Raw genomic sequence first — 21,749 nt, 5'->3', positions numbered from 1 at the left:
CCAATGCTTATATGATAGAGCTAACCAGAATTGAACAGTACAAGTTTATATAGGAGATCAGAGTCATGATCAGTTACTGACGATTACTAATTATCTGGAAACAAGAAATCAGTACAGAGCTATTTATTAGATCCCTTCACCGCAAACATTAAATACTATACATTCCCGCTTAGAAGTTAGATTATACGACATCTATATTATTGTCCTGCATGTTATCAAAAATTAGCGAACCGTGAAATCTGGAATATAGTACGACTCCGATTATGGCAAATTACTGCGAATCAATATCAAGGGCCGTTCATACAGCCCTTGAGTGATAAATGACCGAGATGAGCTATTGGGTAAACAATTTACAGTAGGTTAAGCGCAACAGTGATATGCAGCGGAAAATGCATACAGGGAACGATTTCTACAGAGGAAATACTGCGGAGTATGGTTTTCGAGGTATAGAATACTGTTATAAGCGTGTTATATATGCTTTTCATCGTGCGTGCTTATGAGACAGCCGATTCTAAAATGTTGCCTAAAATGGGGGTTGTAATCAAGTCACAAAGTTCCTAGTGACATGTCAATCTTACTTCTATAGTTTTGACTCGAATCAAGTTGAGTCATTTTCAATTCACCACCGAGTCAAGTCCGAGAACCAGTCGGGGTTTACAGGGTCGAGTCTGAGTCATATGGTATTGAGAGTCGAATCCGAGTCATCGTGTTTACTGTTCAGTGTTCAGTTTCGAGTTCAAGTCATGTTCCACCCACTTTTCAATCCATTTTTTACAGTTTCGCTTTGGTGATATCGAAAGCCTCGCATTACATTATACTAATTGTCCTCATTCTTAACAGTGCTGGCACTCTTTCTCAAGTACCAGTCCTGATAGACGAAATACCAATAATGTATAGTATCCTACTGTTCTTCCAAGTTACAAGGTAATTCTGTCTCGGCCGTCCGAGCAGTGTTGGGATCAAGTCACTACCTTCGAGTCACGAGTCATTTCGAGTCATTGCACATTTTGACTCGAGTCAAGTCAAGTCAATCGATTTTCGAAGGTGACTCGAGTCAAGTCAAGTCAATCGATTTTTGGAGGTGACTCGAGTCAAGTCGAGTCAAGTCAAGTCAAGTCAAGTCAAGTCATTTTAGCAAAGTGACTCGAGTAAAGTCAAGTCATAAGAAAAAAGTGACTTGAGTCTGACTCGAGTCAAGTCATGACTCGAGTCATCCCAACACTGCGTCCGAGTCATATAACTTGATCGAGTCATGAGCAATGAATCGGGTACAAGTGGAGTCGACACGCAAATTGACTCTCAAGTCGAGCTGAGTCACTTTCCGTACTCAATAAAATGACTCGAGTCAAGTCGAGTCAACATAAAATCAAGTCATTCCTCAAGTCATTACTAGTCTGTTTAAAATTTATAATTTTCTATAAATTCAGGCAGATCTGCGTCAGATTCCGGACATGCAACATTCAAAAAGTCTCGAAAAGGGTCCAAGAAATTGTAAGTAGAACTCATATAGCCGTCGATATTGTGAACTCCTTACACTGAAACGTATGGATGTCGCATACTTAATGGAGCTGCGTATTCTTCACAGGAAACCATCGCGCCAAAGATATCGAGCAGACGCCCGTCCTTATACTAGAGAGGACTCGATGTGGTACGAGAAATCACTGCGTTACCCGCCGGCCACGATACCGCGGCCCGTTTCAAAGCGACAAAGTTTCGCTAGAAACAAGAAGTACAGGCCGTCGGGATTATGCGACATAACTCCCAGGTAACATTGACGGATAGTAACACATACAGCAGACATGATCAATTATTATCCAATGTACCGTGCATGGCGAAAGGATATTCAGGGCGGGGCGAAAAATACTCGCAACATGAGATCTATACTCAATGCCACCAAACATATTCGATTACACGTCAAACAATGAAGTTTCTGAGAAAAACATGATATGCAAGGAGTAGACCAGTGTTATATATTTCTGCGCCTGTGTGTTATTACCACCAAAAGGTTAATTGGTAATTGGTGAGCGGTAATGGGACCAAATTCATCAAACATCTTGAAAAAGAGGGGTAGCCTACGACCTATGATTAATAAAAGTGCCAGAAAGAACAACGTTAAGATTTAGCCATTCTTAATAATGGTTCAAGAAAGGTATTCATAACTACTATGTTATAGCCTACTTCCTGAATAATTGACTCGGGAATTCACGATGCATTAAAACGAATGTGCACGGGAATACATAGTAAGTAAATATAAAGTTGTATACTGAGTATATAAGTAAGGTCTATAAGTGAAGTGTGGGATTGTCAGTGGTGGCATCGAAAGAAGCTTTCAATCCACGATAATAGGAGATATACTCTGAGCCAAAAGGGTGCTCATTCGCACCCATAAGGTGGTACACGAAGAGAGAACCTATAACTCACAATACGTGCATCATTTGGATTAAAATGTTATGTTTGATTTATACCGTGGTTCAAGCCTGAGGCATCGTATAGGTTCCAGTTTCGCATATCACTGGTGACACACAGGTGTGAAATACACACTTCTTTCGCTAAGTGTGTCCTTTCAATCCTTCAGTCTTTCTAGAATTGTCATCTTGATGGCAGAAGAACAAAACTGCCTCATCTATACATACACTTTAAATTGGCCCTCGAATGTAAATTATGAAATTGTGATTTTATGAGCTAGCAATAACTAGCAAATGTTTAAATGCGGATAATTGAAGTCCATAATGTTGTTTACGGCAAGCAGTGACATGAAAAAGGCTAAGAATCACCGTCGTAGAAGTTTCTATTCGCGGCGTTTCAACATGTTTCATGGACTGCATTGAAAATTCAAATGAGCAGTATCCGCGTCTTGACAGCACCTGAAATACGGTCCGCTTTGTGCGGTGAGATAGCGTAGGCACGTGCATTCCGCAGCTGCGACACCAATGAGTTGCGGGCTCGAGTCCGACCGAGGTCGACTCGAGAATTCCTACCTAAGTGTTGAAGGTTTATCTAAGCTACTCCTCGACACGCGATTCGCGCGTGAGCGGTGTCTTAAAAAAGCTAGAAGTAGGCCGTGCTACAAGTCGGTAAATACGGAATCATAATTAACAGTATCGGTCTGGTATAAATGACCACCGCTGTCGAAACACCATGAATATCAAACAGCAACAAGTGTGGTCCGAGTTAGCCGTTGCGAGCTGACCCAAAGATATACTCACTCCATTTCTGGCACTATTCAACTTCAATCTGATGCTAGTTTGATATCTCTAGAATGGACGAGAGCGAACGTCCGCATACCCGCCACGCGTCGAGGAGATGCCCGGACCGGTCGGCAAGATTTCCTAGAATGTCTAGGCACAGGATCTCGCCAATGCCAACCGGTTGCGATGACGGAGACAAATCGACAACGTCGTCGGCGAGAGCGAGCTTCCGCAACGACGATAGAGTTTTGATTCAGGTTGATTCGAGTCAAAACGAACAGGCAAAGTCGAGGGACAAAGCTTCATCGAATAAATCATGTAATGTTGGTAGGAAAAGGAAGCCTTATTCACAGAATCTGTGCTCGAGATTGCCGAATCGCGATCTGCGTAGTGGTGATCGAAATATTCATTGTCGGTACTCAATAGAAGTAGCAGGAACGCCGTCAATTTCCACTGAAGTTGAAGTGTAAGTAGTCATTTACAAATCAGTAATAAAGGAAGCATTCTAGGCCTAGTTTTGTCTAAAACCTGAAAACTGTCAAGTAAAAGCGTAAGTAGTTCAAAATCATAACCACTTGAGGCAGTTTAGTAGGCAGAATATACGTGAAAATAATTTAAGTATTTCGTTACTAACCACCTCTGGATGTGACATACCTATATTTCGTCTACCAACAACAACATATATGGCTTGTACTTTTTATGATATCATCTATTACTTTTAATTCGAAATGCATGTGCAATTGTGCAATTGTGCATGCCTCTTAGTTACGTGCTACTGATCAAGGTGTGGTTTTGATTGAAAGAGCACTCAAACTCGTCTCTTTTCATTCAATCGCAATATTGTGGTGTTTCGAAACGATGAAATCATTGATAAACTGAACTGAATTGAAGTTTTGTTTTGTACGCTGTCGCGGTTCGATAAGATACTGAAATTTCGCTTGAAATTTGAATGATTTCAGCAATGGCATCGCTATATATTTTAAGATTTGTAAAATTCGAAGAGACTATGGTCTGTTTTATAGGAAATAGCCGAGTATATAGTTAACGCTGCACAGCAGTCAGTAGAGAACTGTTTCAACGTGTAATGAGCGCATTATTTTGCAGCACCAACGATGCCAACATCAAAGATTTTGAAGATTTGTTGTATAGTAAACCTGTTACTCAGTGCCGTATTATTCGGAATAACGATATATATGACAGGTATATATGTTTGGTCGGTTAGGTTATTCCTTTCCATAAATATTATTCCAAGAAACCTTCATTGCAGTAACAAACTCGCAGTCAATAAAGGGCAACGAAGGCCAGTTGGAAAAAATAAACTCCTATCTGGTAGTTTCGGAGGACAATATCATGAAACATTATTCGAAAGTTATCGGCGAAATGCAATCTAAAATAGAAGCTCTCGGAGCGGAAAAAGAAGAAGCGAAGATGAGGATACGCCGACACGACAAATCGATAGCGAGAAACGAGGAAAACATCGAAGAACTCTTCCGAGAAAGCGAAAAAGTGGATGAGGACGCGAGACAAAATCTACACAGCATGGAAAGAGATTTCGGTTTGATGCGCAATGACCTACTAGATTTGCAAGGCGATCATCAATCTGTTGAAACTAAGATAAGCGATATGACCTCAAAAATCAAAGAGTTAGAAAAAACTAACAATGAAATGGAGCTTCTCGATGATAAAGTCACTGAACTACAAGGAAGTATGTCGAAAAACGATGCCACGGACGAATTTCATAATTCACTGCAAGCGCTCATAGGAAAAGTTGACGAAATGGAATCAGAAACTTCATCAAGGTTGGACAATCTCCTGGGCGAGATGACGGGTGTAACTGCAGATATCTCCGACATTTCTGACGTCAAGAATGCGTTACAAAATGAGATAGAATCTCTACAGCGAACGGTTTCAGATTCGGGCGACCTTCTCGAAAAATTACAGAGTCACGTATCAGATGTACTACAGGACAACAAGGATATGAAGATTAAAATAGCTTTAATTGAACAAGATTCGGTTACTAATGAGCCAAAAGAAATTGGACAGATAGAAACCATTCGTGGTGAACGCGAGACAGGGCAGATCTCTAAAAACACTAATGAAATTCAAAATTTGCTAAATGATTTCAAAACATTGAGACAGCAACCAGAAAATAATAAGCTCGAAATTGAAAAATTACAAAACGTGGCGCGATCCTTATCCTCCGAAATAACCGAGAGTCATCAGAACCACGACACACTCGCCGACGAAGTTAACGGAATCAAGGAAGAGCTGGAAGGCATAGGTACAGAGATCGACGATATTAAATCGGTTCTAAATAGCGTGCAGGACGATCGAAAGAAGGAGATGCAGGCGTTGGCAGAAAAACAGGAAGAAATGGCCAAATGGCGAGACCTGGAGAAGCGATACGAGAATTTTGGAGAATCATTGCTTTTTTGATGCTTTTATATCATTATTAGGTATTTTTTTAAATAAACGAATTGTGATTTATATATACGCTAGATTTGATAAGAAAAATCGTTAAGATATTCCAGGAATAAGAGAGAATGGGTGGGTGTAGGTGAGGTGTTAAGATTGCCACCCTCTTTGGATATCGTATAGGGTTCGAGTCCGACCGAGGTCGACTTAAAAATTCCTATACCTAAGTGTTGGAGGTTTATATAGGCTCCTCCTCGCTACCTCATCCGCGTCAGGGGTGTCTTACAAAAAGCCAAGAAGTGGACCGTGCTACAAGTCGGCAGCTACGGAATATAAATGATTAATATCGGCCTGGTGTAAATGACCATAGTGGTCGACAAACGCCACGAATACAAAAAAACAGCATGGAGATAGCATGGCGGGCCGGTGCAAGACTTAGAAAGCCAGAGACATACGCACATCAAGCACTCATGGTATGGATATATGCATATGTACATACCGAATTTATGCGTGTCCTGAGTCGATATAGCCTAGATGCCGCAAAAACATCAAGGACAAAAATATATTACGTCCTATTCCTATTTCTATGGTTGATGTTCGGTATTAATGTATTTACCTCCTTACGGTGTTCCTATTTTACCACAGCCGCGATATCGATACTAAAGTTGGTTGAGAGACGGATACAGCAGTTGGGACATTGGGATTTGAAGGAATAATAGGCTCTTGCTGTCAGATCAAATACCATGGCAGATTTATACCTCGTTATGATAGAGCAGTTTTAACCTTGTATGTTTGACAGCAGTTCATATAAATTTTGTAATCGCGCGGAATAGTACTTGATAATAAAACTGATTATTCAAGTGGCAATTAACGACCCGCTGAGAGCGTTGCCTCGCAAAACTTCTCCATAACAAACAGTTTTGGCAAGTTGAGCGAGGCGTGACTTAAAATAATGGCAAATGAAGAGGTGCATAAAACAGGTGAGTTTTGTAGATTGAAAATGCAGCAAGCATAATAAGCAAACAAACATAACGGGGTTTCAACAAATTCTTGATTCGAGATAATATCCTCGAGATTTGTATTCAGTCACGTTATACTCAAATTAACTAAAACTGGATTAATAGTATGTCTAATGAATCTTTTATCTATATATATCACGACATGCCAAAATAGGGTGTCGTATAATATCTGTAATTTTAATAGAAAGCAAAGACAGCGCGGAGAAGAATGATGGCCAGGCGCCAACTGATGAATACTCACGAAAAAAGTAAGTACACACAGTATGTCAATTGCAAACGACAATTGTCTCTAACCCTAATCGAAACGATAATCCCAAACTAAATTTACAGAAAGCGTGCGCACAGACACCGTTCAAGAGCTGAACCTCGCGCGAACATGCAAGGTTCGTCGCCTTGGCATGAATTTTCCGTGAGGTACCCAGTAGCAACCATACCCCGACCGCCCGGGCAGAGACATAATTTTCCAAAAGCGAAGAAACGCAATCCTCCGGGACTCGGGTCAATACAAAGGTACTTAAATCATTGCCGCCGCCAGCAGCCACCCATATATCGTTTGTATTCTCAACCTTTTTAACGCCATAACTCGTTATTTTAGTTGAAAAACTGATTTATACAGTAACCGGTATAGTTAGAATGATAAAATGATATAAATGCAACAGACAATAAACATAATAGTATATTAATTAGTTATTACTAGGGCGATTTTTTTTACCAAAACACGGAAGATTTTGACCTAAAAATTAGGGATGGTGTGAACCTCTAAAAGGTTCTGGTTCGTGTGAACGCGAACCTTTTTGAAAGGTTCTGTGTGAACACGAACGTGAACCTTATGACGTCACGGGACGTCATATTGCTAATTCCAACCTATCTTTCAATGAAATGATAGCCTATATTAATGTACACGATACCTAGCGACGATTCGGGCAGCATTACGTCACAATGCTGAAATACATACTGACGTTTTAAACGTCGCCAAATGTATCAACTGGGGCAATCAAATGATATAATAATCTCATAAAATCAATATAATCCGTCGCTTTGCCAACAATTTTGGCGAGGACTTACCAGGGAATATAAGGGAAGGAAGGGACGCAGTTTATTTTTGTCTTTGATGTTCCTGCGGCATATACACCGACTCATGATATACATACACACGATCTGCGTATACGCATACCATGAGTAGGCTACATGATGTGCATATGCCGTCGGGCAAGGAAGATGCAGATTATTGCCTTGTAGCAGGGTTGGGATGACTCGAGTCATGACTTGACTCAAGTTAGACTCGAGTCACCTTTTTCGTATGACAGATCGGAAAATGTATTCGGCGTCTGAGTATTGCTACATTGATATTGAGCAGAGTGTGAAACGGGTTTCTATACCTGCTCTCGAAATTACCCCGTTAACAAGTTATACAGCAGTAGCCAACGCCTCAATCGCACGGATTTGGTTTTAATGATCCAGTAAAGATATGAAGTATAGATTGGTTAGTGGAATAAGCATCATTCGCTGACTAGGCCTACGTAGCTTATTTCGATCGTGATGTTTTGTGATTGTGGGTCAAGCTCGCAGCAGAGAGTCAATAAATATTTACAAACGGAAAGTTGGATATTTCGAGCAAACTTTTGCAACAAAGCAAGTAAAACTTTTGAGATTGTCAAGGTACATGCTCGTTTAGTGATGATTTTTTATGCCTATAGCGCCATGCATATAGAGTGGCCTGCAGTTGAAATGCAATAAATTTGAACCAACGATGTTGTAATGAAGTGAAAATTGTAGTATATGAAAAAGGTTCACAGTGCAGAACCTACCAAGGTTCTGTTGTGAACGCGAACCTCTAAATTTCTGAGGTTCACACACAGATCGCGAACGTGAACCTCGCGTTCACACCATCCCTACTAAAAATAGAAAGTCTGACATGTTTTTTACCTTAAAAACTTAATTTTGACAATATTTCTTGATATAAGAACCAATGCCCAGGCAGTCTTGCTTCAGTTAGGATGTTGCGGCACATTGAGCACAACACCATGTCAACCTATTAGTTTCATTTGACCGTTTATGATTTGCAATGAGCAGACAATGGGCCGTCTGAAACGGTAGGCCTATAAAGTAGGCTACAAGCTGTAAAATGTCAAATGATAAGTTCACCGACAGAGCAAACATCTACGATACAAATGAAATGCAGGTTGCAAAAAAACTTGACTTTGTAAACAATTTTGACAATTTTTCGACCTAACGCTACAATGTTTGCATAATTTTGCCTTATTTTGACGTGTCAAAATCGCCCTAGTTAATACATATTCATTTACCACGACGGCTGATGGCTTGCCCCGACAATGTCGTAATTTCTACTTTGGTTGCGAGGTGAAGAAAATAAACTATGGTCAAGTAGTAGTGTTTACTGTACTGTATTCATATTTTTTTATTTTGACATGGTGGAGTCGAATTATAGATGATAAATTATTGCAAAATTTCCATGGCACCCAGGTTGAGAACCCTTGCTTTATTTCATATTACTACGTCCTATTTATCGATAAAGTCCTTGTACGACAAATAAACGATCTATAAATGGATCCCGGTTCTACCTGCTTTGGTAAAATTATTTCCGAAACTTCTTGTATCGGCCAGTTTGCGATGCATCCTTTTCTAGATTATACCACTGCGCTAAGGGGTGTCTTTTATTTCAAAGGTCAAATCCCGATAAAAGTCACAGACGTAAGCACGGAAAGCATCGAAACAACTCCCCGATTCTGCACAGTACGCGTGTATCACCAACCCCATTCTCAGAGTTACCACCGTCATCTGAGAATGATGTACGATCAAAAGGTCAAACCAGTCCACAAGGAAAATTCAATAAAGATGTTTCAATACCAGTACAAGATGATTCGGTCGTTGGGAGGCCGAAATTTTCAGGTAAATAATCGAACCTGTTGTTTTCGTGACCACACCACATAGAGATAATGTTACTGTCCTTTTCAGGATCTCACTTATGGAAGCTCCTGCATGTCCTAAACTTTGCACTCACGATAACTTTGTTTGCAGTGGCTCTGTCCAAGGCAGGTAAGCAGAATATCATCCACCTTGGTTGTAAAACATGATTACCACGCTTATAGAATCCGACGGTTTCACTGCCAACGGTAAACCGAGGATATAGTGTGTAGACATTGTTTAAATTATATCAGCATTAGGCCTACCTATCAATCTTGATCAAATTCGCACTGTGAATATATTCATCTGAAGAGATTCTAGGAGGTACTGAACTGCAGTATAATTCAGAACTCTTCTTCTAAGTTCTCTGCACTATAGTCGCTGACGATTATACCGTTGGCGAGTTCATTCGAAAATATTCAGCTTTACTTCAATATGAATATTTTATTCCATTATATCTATATCTAAATTGATGTATGTCTTCCACTTCCAAATCGTTAATATTCCTGTTTAGAAATCAACGAGGTCGGCTACAAAAAGAATAAAGACGATTTGAACGAATTGCTCTCTGTTTTAGGGATGGGAGATGAGAGGGTCTTAGACAATGTATCTAGCATCCCTCAACTGCTACATCAGAATCTCTCTTCCATAGAATGGCAAGAGATTATAGAAGCTGTCAGGGGAGATACAAATCGACAAATCGACAATGAAGTGAAACAAGACAGCAACAACAACAACAACTTGGATGCTTTGCACAGTGATTTCGAATGGAGCAAGAGAAGTCTGGAATTACTCGAATCGGAGAGCGCAGATCTAGAAGATGACCTACACATTCAACAAAATAAGTTATCAAAGCACATTCGACAATACAATAAAGACATTGGTCGACTTGACAGAACGATATCTCAGCTCACAACAAGTCACGAAATCAACGAGAGAAAAGCAGCGGCGACAGATCAAACTACTGACTCAATTAAATCTCAATTAGCGTCTTTCGATGAAAAGGTTACTGGAATCAATGATCGAATACGGCAGCTGGATTCCGGTGTGGCCACGATAGAAGATAGGATGTCATTGAAACCACAGAGTTCTACCGATTTGTTAATCGCAAATGTGGACGATCTAAAACATCAACTGGATGATATGAAATCCAGCACGGTGTCACAAGATCAGCTACATGCGCTCAATGAAGAGGTAGACACTATGGGCAGAGACTTACACGCGAAAATAGAATCTGGTGAAGCAGCTATCGATAGACTGCGACGCGACGTATCGGATACAAACGAACGCGTTATGATGGTGGAGAAGTCTGAACAAGAGCTTCAAAAGGCGCAAAACGATATCACTATCAATGAAGCTGTAATCACGAATAATATTGAACACATGCAGAGCAAGATCGATGATATTCAAAACGAACTTCAATCAATAGAGATTTTTCAATTCAAAATCCAGGGTTTGGAAAAGAGTGTAACCGACCTCACAAATGACATAGCTGACTTCAAAAATGAAGCAAGTGTTTCATCGTCGTTATTTGAAAATGATCTGAAGTCGCTGCATGAAAAGGTTGCAGACTTGGACGGGAACTTGAAGAACTTATCCAAGCACATGGATTCCAGTACAAAGCAATCAGTGTTACACGATGATACCCCCAGTATGTCAGCTGCGACTTCAGATGCATTGAATGAAGTTAAAAACGCATTAGAAACGAGCATCGAGGAGCTGAGACAAGAAAGACAAACTGCTCATCAGGACAACAATCCAGTAACACCTGGATTCGTATCGAATCTCATAGAGCGCTCCAATATAAAGTCGTTGGAAGCATTGGATAACATGAAAAAGACCACCTCGGACGACATGGAAAGAATAGAACGCTCCTTTCGCGAAGAATTGCTTGAAATAGATCGAACGATGGATAACTTCAACCAAGACTTCGCCACCAAAGAATACGTCGACACCGTTACGAAAAACATAAATGAAGACTTTACAAATGCCCCGGAAGAAATCCGTTCACCCGTAACCCAACCTGTTGAATCGGGCCACGATCAAAGCATTAGGCATGCTTCTGATACGGCAATTGAAACAATACGGCAGGAGTTTTCAAGCGAACTACGAGATGTCGAAATTCGACTTGATGAAAAGATGAATGACATAATCAGTGACTTGGGAGCCAGCAAAACTCAATTAACCGAAGAGCAAGTGAACACCATGGTTCAAGATTCACAAAAAAACTTGCAAGATAACATCGCTGATGTAACAGAGAAATTCAATGATGAGATTACAGATATGAAGCAACGTTATGATAACCTGTTGAAAACAAATGAACGCGCAGCATCTTTAGAAGACATTGAGATACTCGCGAACGAGTTGAAGGAATCTGTAGTGAATGCTCAAGCAAATTACGGTGGTATTGTGGAAAGATTGCAGGATGAATCGAATAATGATATCTCAAAAGAGGAAGTCGAAAATCTAATCAAAAATGCGGCAACGGAAATAAAAGAATCAATGCGTCGTACTGAAGATGAACTTAAATCTTCCATGGAGAATCTCAGCCGAAGATTAGAAGATACAAACGAACCGGACGCGGACGAACTATCAACAAGAATTAATGAACTAAGGAACGAACTTGACGTCATGCACCAACGCGACAACGAAATAGGTCAAGATTTCGAAGAGTTAGAAAATCGATTGGACCATCCCGTCACATTAGAACTTGTGCGAAGCGAGATCGAGAAAGCCAACAAGATACCGATTGATGCGGTCAAAAATCTAGAAGCGTCAGTCAACAAACAAGCAGAGAATCGAGAACAAATGCGGGACGATATTGCAGAATTACCATCGAAGGAATACTTGAACGACTACATCAAGTCTCAGGACGATAAGATACAAGATGCGGTCGCGCAAATGCAGAATCAGCTACAAAACAGTGACGCGAGCACGAATGCGAGATTACAAAACGTGGAGGATAAGATGGAAGATTCAGTTTCAAAGGAATACGTTGAAAACTACGTGGACACGATGCTAAAAGATCCTATGAACGAAATCAGTAAAGTAGATTCCATTCAGGACAAAGTTAACGATATGAAACAGGTGCAAGACAGTTTACGGAAAGCAATATCCGATATCCCGACAATGGAAGTAATAGAGGAGAGTATATTACAACGACATCAGCAAACTATGGATGCTTTATCGCAAGCGGAAGTACAGAAAGAAGAACTTCGCGATAAGATAGGGGCATTGGAAAAGCAGATGCAGGCATTGCCTACAGCGGAAAGTATTGAAGATATGTCACAAGAACTCCGTGACGAAATCTCAAGTGCGGTACAGAAATCTGAAGTCAACCAGGACGAACAGTTACGAGATAGATTGGAAGGAATAACACAGACGCTTGAACAGCTTCAAAACAAAGATTCACCTACTCGCCAAGACCTCGATAGTTTATCTGAGAATATACAAAATGAAATAACAAACCTCAGGAAATCCGAGGCAGATACCGTGGGAGAAGTGCAAGGATTGAAAAGTGAACTTGACAAGATCGAGAAAACGATTGGGAACTTGTTAAACGATCAGGAAAATTATCCTGATCACGAAGATCTGAAGCAAATGTCACGGCAAATAAATGATGACGTAGCGCAGCAGATCCAAAACAAAGCGAACGATCTCCAGCAACCCTTAAACGAGGTCACAAATAAGATGAATCAGCTTGAAGAAAGCATGAACGCAGTCCGAAACTCAAGAGAAGACTTAGCGACGAAAGATAATCTCCGAGAAATCACCGACAGAACTAGCAATGAAATTCAAACCGCGGTAGAGACATCCGAAAGTAAGATTTTACCGCAAATCGAGAACATAAATCTAAGGCAGGGTGCCGTCGAACAATCACTCCCACAAATACAAAAATCTATCGACAATTTGGAACGTAAAATAGTTGATCTACCGACTACACAATTCGTAACGGATAAGATGAAGCAACTCGAATCGGGGACAGAGGCATCGTTAGATTCACTCGAAAACAAATTACTGAAAGAAATCGATTCGCTGACAGATCAGCACCAAGGCGATAAGAATCAAGAACGAAAAGACTTTGAAAAGTTACAAAACGAAATCGATAAAGTAAATTCGGCTAATACCAAACTAGCGACAGAGGTAGAAACAACGACAGAAAATTTAGCGGTACTAGCTGGCGAGGCAGACGCATCGAGTCAACTAGTCGAAGAACTAAGACAACAAAATAAAGTCAGCAATGATATGATCGCACGAACGGAAAACAGCCTTGTTAATCTACAAAGCGAGTTCAACAACTTACGAGATGCGATTCCGGATCAAACCGATATTTCAAATACAGTCGACAAAACTATTCAGAAAGCTTTGAAAGATGTGAACTCAAGAGTGGATAAAGCCGAGGAAGCGAACGGGAAGATTGACTTACTGCGCGCCCAAGTGGACGAAAGTAGATCGCTTATAAATGAAATGAAAGCCGAGACGGAGAAAGACCTTCAATCCATCAGCGACCGGCTCGATGAAAGCCAAAGAAATTCCGCAAAGGACGAGGTAAGATTTCACATTTACAGTTCACCTGTTTGTTATTTATGGTGGTAAGCCACGACCCAGTTGTGAAAAATCTATAGTAACCTACCTTTTCCACTTACTATTTAGCACAAGGTCTGCACAATCTTGATAGCGAACAATCAGCCAGCAATATATTTACTTCAGATGCTTCAGTGAATCAATTGCTTTCTTTTGTGCAACATGAACTTGAACACAGACATACGGTGATTGAATCGCGATCAGTACCAGTATTTTATGATTTCAAAACATCACAAGGCTGCGATACAATGAAAGGTGGCAAGGTGTCGAAGCGACTTGAAGTAGTATTTGAAATCAGACATCCACCTTGGCCTAGGCGATGTAAAAGAAGAGACATGAACACTGGATGGAACGAAATAAGGGATAACAGAAAACTGTCATGAAAATGGATGACGCAGGTGTCGATAAGCGAGATTGATCGAGGTCCAGTAATCTTGACGGCTGACCGCGATACAGCGGACTAGATGAAACATAGAATGAAGTCATGCGCATATATCTCCTGACTAGAATTTAGATTCTAAAGACCATCATTCTGCGACGACCATTCGAATGAATTTTCGTCGTTGTCGATATAGATTTTAGAATATTGAACGAAACAACCAGCTAGCTTCTCCCTGTGACACCAATCGTTTTAGTCGCGCAGTCAGCAAGGTAGGCCTACTCGGTGTGATTACTTCGCTGTTAATATCAATAATCGCAAGAGTATATTTTCATCTGATCAAGACACACATAATGTGCAATGCGATGGGACCAGGGATTTCTAAAACTAGTTTTATCGCACAAGGCGATGTAATGAACGGATAGGAGGATGCCGAACGACCAGTTGCGGTCTCTAAAACTGGCATCCGCACGTCGACTAAATGCACGATGTCACAGTTCCTTTTCGATGTTAATCTAATCTTCGGCTCTTTCTGGCTCTTTCCATTTCTTGTGAGTGCGTTCTTTTATCGGGTCCTTTTCTGGGCTTCTTTATCGCCGTAAGAAAAGCGACGCGGGAAAGAGGGGGCAGACAAACATCCGACGAGGAATCGAACCCGGGCCGCCCGCGTAGCAGGCGCTTTTCGTCGCTACTATACTCTAACTTCCCCATAGTATCTGGCGCTGTCTCTTTCATGATTGATGTGATGCCAAGAAAACCAAATATATTGTGATAGAGACCTCAGTAGATGCAACTTATCCATGTTATTATGATGAACAATATTTACAAGTACACATATGACGCGTGTCACGTCTTATCGGTCTAGTGTGCCCACGGCTGGGATTTAATAGCATCACGTAATCCGTAACGAGGTATATAATAATGCGACTGGAAAAAACACAACTGCATTACAATTAGAGACGGACCCATATCGGGTTTTTGAGCCGATTCGGTAAAACCGATATCTAACACCATCTCCAAAAACCCCGACATATTCACCAGATATTCAAAAGACATGGCATATAAATTAGGCGAAATTCCGTGATTTCAGAGCATTTTAGTCAACCCCGTAGCAGTATCACTAAAAGTGGGTAGTTTGGGAGTCAGGTCGGAGAGATGGCCTTTTTTTTAGTCAACACAACAAGATTTCGAGTAAATAATTTAGAAACAGCAGTTTTGTAGTCCGGTAATCTGACATTTAGTCTTTATAAAAATAGCCGGATTCCAAAATATGGTAACCCTACGTTACAGGATAAATTCAATCGATTCGAAGCGCACGTTGAGAAGCAAATGCAGAATCTGCGCGAGTCTGCAGAAAGCAACAAAAAGAATCCAAAGCTCGAGAATATGCAGACAAGGTTTCTATTTTGTTGTAACTCATCGATGATTTATATTGGTAATACATTACTTTACTCCGCAGATTGGCACAGATTGAAGAACGAATGCGCAATCTCCCAGAACAAAGTGACTCATCTGAGCACAAAGAGGTTTTGGATGGATTCAGAAAAGACCTCGATAATGTGAGAATATTTTAACTTATCATGAAGGTCATCCAAGATATCGAGTTTGCTCGTGATAATTTAATTCCAGGTTCAAAAGCTTCAAGAAGCAATGCAGCGTCAATCGAAGGTAACACAAAATGATGTCACCAAAGTGACGAATGATATTCAGGGCATGAAGGAGAAATTGAACGAAGGTAAGAATTGGAAGTCACGCCTAGACAACATTATTTTAAATTGGTCACTCCCATTTGTGAAGATCTGTCGTAAAATGATTTTAACAGATGACAAAGCCACGCAAAATCTTAACGATGCGGTGAACAAGATCGACAGCAAGCTGCAAGAGATTGAGGTATTGATGTACCCTGAATGAGGATAATTCCGCACAATCGATATTATGACGTCTGAACATCCGATCCCCAAAATAGATCACAGATCAAATAGTTGGATTATTATACAGCCAATACATAAGCTGTCAATCCGAAATGGAAAATATTGAGACAAAAAAATAATCTTTCGGCAAATATTTTTGTGTACAAATAATTAGTGATGATTTCGGACATTTGCAGCCCCGGAAACTGGTCATATTTTCGAAAATTACACCTATATATTAGTGTCATTGGATATTTTGCGTTGGTCACAAAAATGGACCCTGTAATTTCAGAAGTCGCTACGTCCGATTAACAGCAAAAAGTATGCGAACAATCGACCAAATCCATTTGAAACTAGTAACTTGATTACTTTTCATATTTTCATATATACTTCTCCGTGAAGTATTTTGGGAATCTTTCCTATTTCTACTCGTGATTGAGTAGACATTTACGGCATTGCTGCTTCTACTTCTATAGTTGAGCACTGAGCAGTAACGCTGACTACTTTTACACGTATGCAGTGTGCATGATGTCGCCCTTCAATCCACATCGTCTGTAACTACTAAGAGGGGTCGGCAAACCCCGGCACACCTGCCATTTGTGGCGCGCGAGATGATTTTTCGTGGCACGCCAAATGATTTCACAAAAAGTGATATTATAACCATGTTTTGTCTAGGAGTGTACACTGTGCCGCCTTTGGTATGCGAATATTTTATATCAGTGGTTCTTAACCTTTTTTCCTCCAGCGCCCCCTTTCAAAGATTATCGGGCTCCAGCGCCCCCCAACCTCATATTGTAAGGAATGTACCAAAGACAATAAGTAAGAGGGAGGGCCGTAACAGAACTTCGTCAACCCCCCTAAAAACGATTGCCTTGCGCACCCATAGCGTGATAAACCAAACTTCTGAGGGCTTCGCCCCAAGAACCCTGTAGCGTGATTTCGATGGTCAGCAAAGTTTGTATGGCCTAGGCCTGGTCGCTTTAGGTGCCAAAATATTCTATAATGCATGAATGAATAGGTGGTAATTACATGTCGCTATAAACTTTTTATCCTCTCAGCCCACGTAATCAGATTTACCAGTAGCGCTGACTGAGCTGTTGTATTGGAAAATAAACGGCACGTAATTAATAATAAACATATTCGGGCGTGCCCGTATAGGTACAATTAATTCGTTACCAGGGCCGTAACAGCACTTCGTAAGCCCCCAAAAAAACGTTGGTCTTGGGCCCCCCGTAGGGTGATAAACCAAACTTCCGGGGGGCTCCGCCCCCAGAGCCCCCTTCGGCTATCCGCTATTTGTTGATACTGGTCATCTACATTGAGAGAGCATTTACTGAGCCAGCTATTCTCGCCTAGACGCGCGAATCGCGAAAAATTTCAATAATTATTGATTGAATTGGTCAATATGATCGGGAAGTGCATATATATTAATATCAATTTTTATCCTTTCTCTGCTCACGTAAACAGATTTACCGGTAGAGCATATATATTAATATCAATTTTTATCCTTTCTCTGCTCACGTAAACAGATTTACCGGTAGAGCTGAGTGATGTGTGATTGAAAGGGTAGGACCCTCAATAATAATTATACATCTTAGGGCGTATACCCGTTGGCAGGAACGAAACGACACTTCGTCATGCCCGCCGAAAAAACTTGGGTCTTGGGCTTCCATAGGGTGATAAACCGACCGCCCCCCATCACGTTGTTCGCTTTTTCGATGAAATCAGCTGTTCTGTTTAGCGAGACAGTGCGAAGCGCGAAAATTTTCGATAATTCACGATAAAATCGGTCAATAAGATCGGAAATTGCATATATATTGCTATCAATTTCTTGTCCTCTCTGCTCACGTTACCAGATTTACAGGTAGAGCTGAGTGAGGTGCAATATTCCCTCTAAGCTGCGCACGTGCGCAGTGCTGACACGGTCTCTGCGCACAGAAAATTTACGATGCGCACAACAAATCCGAAATTATGACCTTTTTTAGTCGTTACGCACTGTTGTCTAAGGGTCTGCGAAGTGAGTTTCTGAGTGTGCGCAGACTCGTCAAAACGTAGAGGGAACATTGCGAGGTGTCTTGGAAACTGCAGGGCCCGTAAGTAATAATTAAACATAGCCGGGCGGGCGGACCCGTTGATATGACTTCGTAGCATGATGTTATTTCGTGACCTCCTGTCTGCTATATCAAAAAATATAGAATCGCCCAACAGGGATATCGCCCAACGGGGATATCTAGTTCTATATATCCCTGTCGTCCAATCGTACTAAACTAAAAGACGCACACGATTTCAAATTGGTATTTCTTCACTGGCATATTATTTTTCCCTTCCGGATGGAATTTGTCTTCTGAGGTTCAGATTGCCAAGACAGGAACATTCGGTGCCAGTCATTTAGGCGCCTAGGGAAAATTAAACCTATATGTCTTTTGTAGGCTATAAATAACGAAGTTTTCGGTGTTAATTCGCTCTGAATATAGTCATTAAGGATATGTCCTACTACCACATCATCTACTGCGAAGCCATTTTTCTCCAGCGCCCCCCATACCGCCCCCCTGAGCCCAGCGCCCCCCATATCGCCCCCCTGAGCGTTTCCGCCCCCCTTCAAAATCGCTAGCGCCCCCTGGGGGGCGCTGGAGGCAAGGTTAAGAACCACTGTTTTATATGAACCAGCATTTTGGTGCTGTGCAATGTGTGCATTTTCACGCTAGGAGACACACGTTTCGGCAACATGCGACTCCGTGCGCTGGCCAAAATGATTTGCGGCGATAAAAACATTGAAAATAACCGCCGCATGTTCGCTAAAACGTTGATATGTCCACTGTCCAGGCGCCGAAATGGTCGGTGCGAGCAGTCCAGCTCCTCCAGCTCCCTCGCGTCTCAAATGAGACCCATGTCGAATTCCCGTGTCGAAATGGGATTTGGAATTGTGTTCGTCTCACGAAAGGATACATTGTTTTAGTTTCGTCTAAAGCGATTCCAATATATCTGGAGCAACGGCAATAACCTTTGCCGCTATACCGCTATCTTTGTAGCTTTGCAGACAAATCTAGTGTCTGACGAACTTAATTGTGACATTAAACCGACTTGCATGAAACAGGGGTTGGCACATTTTTATCACCAGGTCATCTCATCATAACATGTTTGATGGGCCTGTCACTGTCACTTATTGGCTTTGATTTTAAACACAGTAGACTTGAGAACGATCAAGGCAACCACAGATGATCGATCATTACGCGACTAAATTTAAATGATGCATATATTTCGTACATTAGGCGGTAGGTCTAGTGAGGTATAGCGACCAAAATTTATACTCTTCGCGACCAATACTGTAAGAATCACTGACGTAAGATGCCGTTGCCAGCTGCAGATAGGTGGTTGATGTGATTCCTTGCTAGAAACAATAAATATGACAAGATTAAATATGGTTGACACGCCAGTTGCTAATATTTTACATTTTTTTTTTATATTTTGGCACGCTGCATACGAAAGGTTGCCGACCCCTGGTCTGTAATGTAGGCCTAGAGAGAAAGAGAGACTATGAGGCTTACCGTAAATTCCTATTGTACATATAGTCCGGTACAGTAATGTTTGATGAGCATGAATAATAATGCATGTTTCTATCACCAGGCGGATATAACGCGATCGGAGGAGAAGCTACAAGAATCAATCACTGAAATGGAAGAACGTCAGAAGGACAACGACCTTGGCGTGAGCACGATTGAAGAAGTACAAGCCTCGCAGTTCAGGATACTGCAAGCCATCGAGAGAGCCACGTTCGGTTTGAAAAAGCGAATGGACCGCACGGAAGCGTATTTAGAAGAACGCAAATAGTTTCACAATACTGCATGGGCCGATTGTAAACGACAGTCGTTCAATGTGTTACTGGCCTACTGTAACGGAGGAATAACTCTGGGCACGTGTTGCTTCAGAAATTTGTATTGTTATCGAATGTTTACATTCCATACTTTGGTTGTTATTGTTAATCGATTGAATTGAAGAAACGCACCGTTGAGTTTCCGAAGGATTGTTTTTAATTTCGTTTGCATTTACTTCTAATTCCAAATAAATGTTACCAACTATCCAAAGACTACCGGTAAGAACTGTGTCACGCATCAGCATCAAAACCACTGAAGTACATTAATTAAGCCTACCACATTTTCAGCTACCAAAAACAGGACAATTTTTGGCCGGCCAGTAAAACGGAAGTAGAATTGTTACATATGAGTTTGGTGGTGTTGCACACAGTGATGGCCCCACGGTTGGGGGTGGTGCTAGACGAGACTTTCGGTGAGGGCTTATCGAAAGTAGCACAACATAACAAAAATTATTACGGGAAGGCAGGAAGCAGTGCATCAGAAGTGCGTAAATGAACCGGGAGGAGGGGCGTTCCAAAGCATGCAGATGCATTTCAGCAAATCATGTAAATGCAGGAAGGGCCCTTTAAAGGCGCTTATATCAACCGGGGACAGTCCAAAGCAGGGGTTCTCAACCTGGGGGGTCGTGAAAGCATCTGAGGGCGCGAAGCTGCGGTCAACTGAACTTTTTTCGCGCTCGGCCCGATTTATACCTCCAATAGTCAGGATTTCATATTTGAGAATTCTCTCATTGACAGTCACAACCTTCCATGCCAGCAAACTATCCGTTGGTATTGATAGCATTCTAGTTGCATTATGTGACATGACAATAAGGGGCGCGAAATTTTGCACTGTCATAAATAGGGGCCTTTCAAAAAAGTTTGAGAACCGCTGGTCCAAAGCATTGAGGTGTCATTCAGCTAGTCACGTAAATGCAAGAGGGCCCCTTCCGCTAATCGAAGTAAACGAAGTAATTAGGTGTACTTTCGACGGATGCGGAGATTTGAAGATTGACAGCCTATTGACGGTACTACATTTGTCATGGGTGCACGAGGTGGAGGGGTTATTCGTGGAATTATGATAGCGAAAAAACGCGTAAACCGAACAGGGAGCCAGTGGCGACTGCCTACCTCGCCTACCCCAAAAGCCACCAGTTGTAATACACTTCCTTGGTAGTTGCATGCAAAAGTTACAAAAACAAAGCAAAGAAAAAGTTACAAAAACATACATCAAAACAACAAATCAAATTTATTTTATAGATTCAGCCCATAGCCCATGAATACTTTGCGGTTCTCTAAACTTTAGCCAGTAATGAATGATCATTTATATCGCTTATAAGTTCGGCTGAAACTCGAAATGAGAAAAAAGAGGGAAATTTGGGCGTCCTTGGAAGATTCACTTTTCTTGAGAAAAGAGAACAAATCCTCCTAAAAGAGGACACATGGAAGGCCTATTTAAAGTAGCGGTCAACTTCGTTG

General features: G+C 41.3%; 2 protein-coding genes across 3 annotated transcripts; both read left to right on the top strand.

The window, feature by feature from the left end:
• Positions 1–200: 200 nt before the first annotated feature.
• On the top strand, positions 201–5,624 carry LOC145438028 (uncharacterized). The gene is made up of 6 exons (XM_080315390.1): positions 201–444; positions 1,428–1,491; positions 1,586–1,765; positions 3,259–3,506; positions 4,293–4,388; positions 4,456–5,624. The coding sequence occupies exons 1-6, from the start codon at positions 378–380 to the stop codon at positions 5,622–5,624; spliced, it is 1,824 nt and encodes a 607-aa protein (XP_080171516.1). The 5' UTR covers positions 201–377.
• A 523-nt stretch (positions 5,625–6,147) lies between these two features.
• LOC145437653 (uncharacterized) lies at positions 6,148–20,504 on the top strand. 2 transcript variants are annotated; one of them, XM_080314940.1, is made up of 11 exons: positions 6,148–6,583; positions 6,807–6,870; positions 6,953–7,132; positions 9,309–9,532; positions 9,599–9,679; positions 10,125–14,095; positions 15,801–15,907; positions 15,970–16,069; positions 16,140–16,245; positions 16,333–16,400; positions 20,045–20,504. In XM_080314940.1, the coding sequence occupies exons 1-11, from the start codon at positions 6,556–6,558 to the stop codon at positions 20,246–20,248; spliced, it is 5,133 nt and encodes a 1,710-aa protein (XP_080171066.1). In that variant the 5' UTR covers positions 6,148–6,555; the 3' UTR covers positions 20,249–20,504. The 2 variants fall into 2 exon arrangements, with proteins under 2 accessions (XP_080171066.1, XP_080171065.1); XM_080314939.1 differs by having other exon boundaries at positions 10,062–14,095.
• The last annotated feature ends 1,245 nt before the right edge of the window (positions 20,505–21,749 follow it).

The sequence above is a fragment of the Botryllus schlosseri genome, chromosome 4 (genome assembly GCF_051294905.1).
Source record: "Botryllus schlosseri isolate E-star chromosome 4, Bs_hap1, whole genome shotgun sequence".
Classification (NCBI taxonomy): Eukaryota; Metazoa; Chordata; class Ascidiacea; order Stolidobranchia; family Styelidae; genus Botryllus; species Botryllus schlosseri.
The sequence above is the reverse complement of the archived record's forward strand: the minus strand, read 5'-3'. Positions and strand labels throughout refer to the sequence as shown.